Source organism: Cebus imitator, unplaced genomic scaffold (genome assembly GCF_001604975.1).
Source record: "Cebus imitator isolate Cc_AM_T3 unplaced genomic scaffold, Cebus_imitator-1.0 Scaffold206, whole genome shotgun sequence".
Lineage (NCBI taxonomy): Eukaryota > Metazoa > Chordata > Mammalia > Primates > Cebidae > Cebus > Cebus imitator.
The window spans coordinates 3,817,116-3,820,725 of NW_016107521.1; the positions used below are offsets into that span (position 1 = coordinate 3,817,116).

General features: G+C 41.5%; 1 protein-coding gene across 1 annotated transcript; it reads left to right on the forward strand.

Moving 5' to 3' along the window:
* The first annotated feature begins 2,252 nt into the window (after nt 1-2,252).
* On the forward strand, nt 2,253-3,561 carry LOC108317745 (olfactory receptor 1L8). Its single transcript, XM_017548401.2, has one exon. It carries the CDS (start codon nt 2,441-2,443, stop codon nt 3,368-3,370), a length of 930 nt encoding a protein of 309 aa, XP_017403890.1. The 5' UTR covers nt 2,253-2,440; the 3' UTR covers nt 3,371-3,561.
* Nucleotides 3,562-3,610: the final 49 nt, after the last annotated feature.

The following is a 3,610-nucleotide window of genomic DNA, read 5'->3' on the forward strand; positions in this document are numbered from 1 at the left end:
CAACTTCAGCAAAGTCTCAGAATATAAAATCAATGTGCAGAAATCACAAGCATTTCTATATACCAATAACAGACAGAGAGCCAAATCAAAAGTGAACTCCAATTCACAATTGCTACAAAGAGAATAAAATACCTAGGAATACAACTAACAAAGGATATAAAGGACCTCTTCATGGAGAACTGCAAACCACTGCTCAAGGAAATAAAAGAGGACACAAACAGATGGAAAAACATTCCATACTCATGGCTGGGAAGAATCAACATCATGAAAATGGCCATACTGCCCAAAGTAATTTATAGATTCAATGCTATCCCCATCAAGCTACCAATGACCTTCTTCACAGAACTGGAAAAAAACACTTCAAACTTCATATGGAGCCAAAAGAGAGCCCACATAGCCAAAACAATCCTAAGCAAAAAAAAAAACCAAAGCTGCAGGCATCATGCTGCCTGACTTCAAACTATACTACAAGGCCACAGTAATCAAAACAGCATGGTACTAATACCAAAACAGAGACATAGATCAATGGAACAGAACAGAGGCCTCAGACACAACACCATACATCTACAATCATCTGATCTTTGACAAATCTGACAAAAACAAGTAATGAGGAAAGGATTCCCTGTTTAATAAATGGTGTTGGGAAAACTGGCTAGCCATGTGCAGAAGGCAGAAACAGGACCCCTTCCTGACACCTTACACTAAAATTAACTCCAGATGGATTAAAGATCTAAACATAAGACCTAACATCATAAAAATCCTAGAAAAAAAACCTAGGCAAAACCATTCAAGACATAGGCATAGGCAAAGACTTCATGGCTAAAACACCAAAAGCAATGGCAACAAAAGCCAAAATAGACAAATGGGATCTAATTAAACTCCAGAGCTTCTGTACAGCAAAGGAAACAATCATTAGAGTGAACTGGCAACCAACAGAATGGAGAAAATTTTTGTAGTCTACCCATCAAAGGGCTAATATCCAGAATCTACAAAGAACTAAAACAGATTTATAAGAAAAAAACAAACAAACCCATTCAAAAGTGGGCAAAGGATATGAACAGACACTTTACAAAAGAAGACATCTATGAGGCCAACAAACATATGAAAAAATGCTCATCATCACTGGTCATTAGAGAAATGCAAATCAAAACCACATTGAGATACCATCTCATGCCAGTTAGAATAGTGATCGTTAAAAAATCTGGAGACAACAGATGCTGGAGAGGATATGGAGAAGTAGGAACATTTTACACTGTTGGTGGGAGTGCAAATTAGTGCAACTATTGAAGAAGACAGTGTGGCAATTCCTCAAGGATCTAGAAGTAGAAATTCCGTTTGACCCAGCAATCCCATTGCTGGGTATATACCCAAAGAATTATAAATTGTTCTATTATAAAGACACATGCACACATATGTTCATTGTGACACTGTTTACAATAGCAAAGACCTGGAACCAACCCAAATGTCCATCAATGATAGACTGGATAAAGACAATGTGGCACATATACACCATGGAAAACTACACAGCCATAAAAAACGATGAGTTCGTGTCCTTCACAGGGACATGGATGAATCTGGAAACCATCATTCTCAGCAAACTGACACAAGAACAGAAAACCAAACACCACATGTTATCACTCATAGGTAGGTGTTGAACAATTAGGACACGTGGACACAGGGAGGGGAGCATCACATACTGGGGTCAGTTGTTGGGGGTTAGGGGAGGGACAGCGGGGGCTGGGGAGGGTGGGGACGGATAATAAGGGGAGAATATACCAGATGTAGGTTATGGGGGGATGAAGGCAGCAAACCACTTTGCCATGTGTGTACCTATGTGATAATTCTGCATGATCTGCACATGTACCCCAGAACCTAAAGTACAATAATAAAAAAAAAAAGACAATGCAAAGGTAAACTTCAGTGTGGCACAACTGAGTTTGCTTTGACAGGGAAAGAGTGTCCTGAAACCTATACCCCTAGCCTGACTCCCCATCAATCTCCATCTTCTAATATGGTTTTATTTTGCACTCCTAACTGATACTATACTACATATTTTGTAGTATAATGATCCACCTCCCCAGCTGAACATAAGCTCTACATAAGCAGAAATCTGTCTGCTCTATTGCTATGTCCCCAGCAGGTGAATTGTGCTTTTCACAGAACAGGAACTACTGAGTCTGAATTAGAGAGGTCTACCTCTGAAGGTTTCTAAAGGAAAACTCTCCCTCTGTCCCTCCAGATTTCAATATAATGCCTATAGAGTTGTGAAGGGAGGACCCCATCAAGGACCATGAGATTAACAAGCCTTCCCACAACTAGCACAGTAGCTAATTGTGACCAAACAGAAGAAACAAAGACTTGCTAGGTTCTCACGATTGGTGTTATGAAATCAGAGCATGCTGAATAACAAAACTTCTTGTTGATAACTGAGCCCAAGTCAATGGAAAGAATCAACCAAACCAGCAGTGTCTCTGAGTTCATCCTCCTGGGACTCTCTTCCCGGCCTGAGGACCAAAAGCCACTCTTTGTTCTCTTCCTCATTGTGTACCTCATCACCATAACAGGAAACCTGCTCATCATCCTGGCCATTCGCTTCAACCCCCACCTTCAGACACCTATGTATTTCTTCTTGAGTTTTCTGTCTCTCACTGATATTTGCTTTACAACAAGTGTTGTCCCCAAGATGCTGGTAAACTTCCTGTCAGAAAAGAAGACCATCTCCTATGTGGGGTGTCTGACACAGATGTATTTCCTCTATGCCTTTGGCAACAGTGACAGCTGCCTTCTGGCAGTCATGGCCTTTGACCGCTATGTGGCCATCTGTGACCCCTTCCACTATGGCACCACCATGAGCCACCACCGTTGTGTCCTCCTGGCGGCCTTCTCCTGCTCATTTCCTCACCTCCACTCACTCCTGCACACAATTCTGCTGAATCGTCTCACCTTCTGTGACTCCAATGTTATCCACCACTTTCTCTGTGACCTCAGCCCTGTTCTGAAATTGTCCTGCTCCTCCATATTTGTCAATGAAATTGTGCTGATAACAGAAGGGCCTATTGTTTTGGTGACTCCTCTTCTATGCATTGCTTTCTCTTATATACGAATCCTCATTACAGTTCTCAAGATTCCCTCTACTTCTGGGAAACGCAAAGCCTTTTCCACCTGTGGTTCTCACCTCACTGTGGTAACACTCTTTTATGGCAGCATCTTCTATGTCTATTTACAGCCCCCATCCACCTACACTGTCAAGGACCACATGGCAACAATTGTCTACACAGTTTTGTCATCCATGCTCAATCCTTTTATCTACAGCCTGAGAAACAAAGACCTGAAACAGGGCCTGAGGAAGCTTATGAGGAAGAGATCATAGGACGCATCCTCTTGAAAAACCCATAAGTGGAATCTGCTCAACTTGGACCTGGTTTCTAGTGAACAGTCAAGTTGTTGGAAGCTAGCCCTTCTGACCCATGTGAGACAAGGCTATTGTGGGCACTTGTATCTCTTAAATCACAGTACTTTCCTGTCTATGTCTCTTCTTTCTTAGAAAGATTTATTTTTCCCACTGTCTTATTTTCTAAAAAATGCTTTAACCTAATCCTTTCCCCACAAA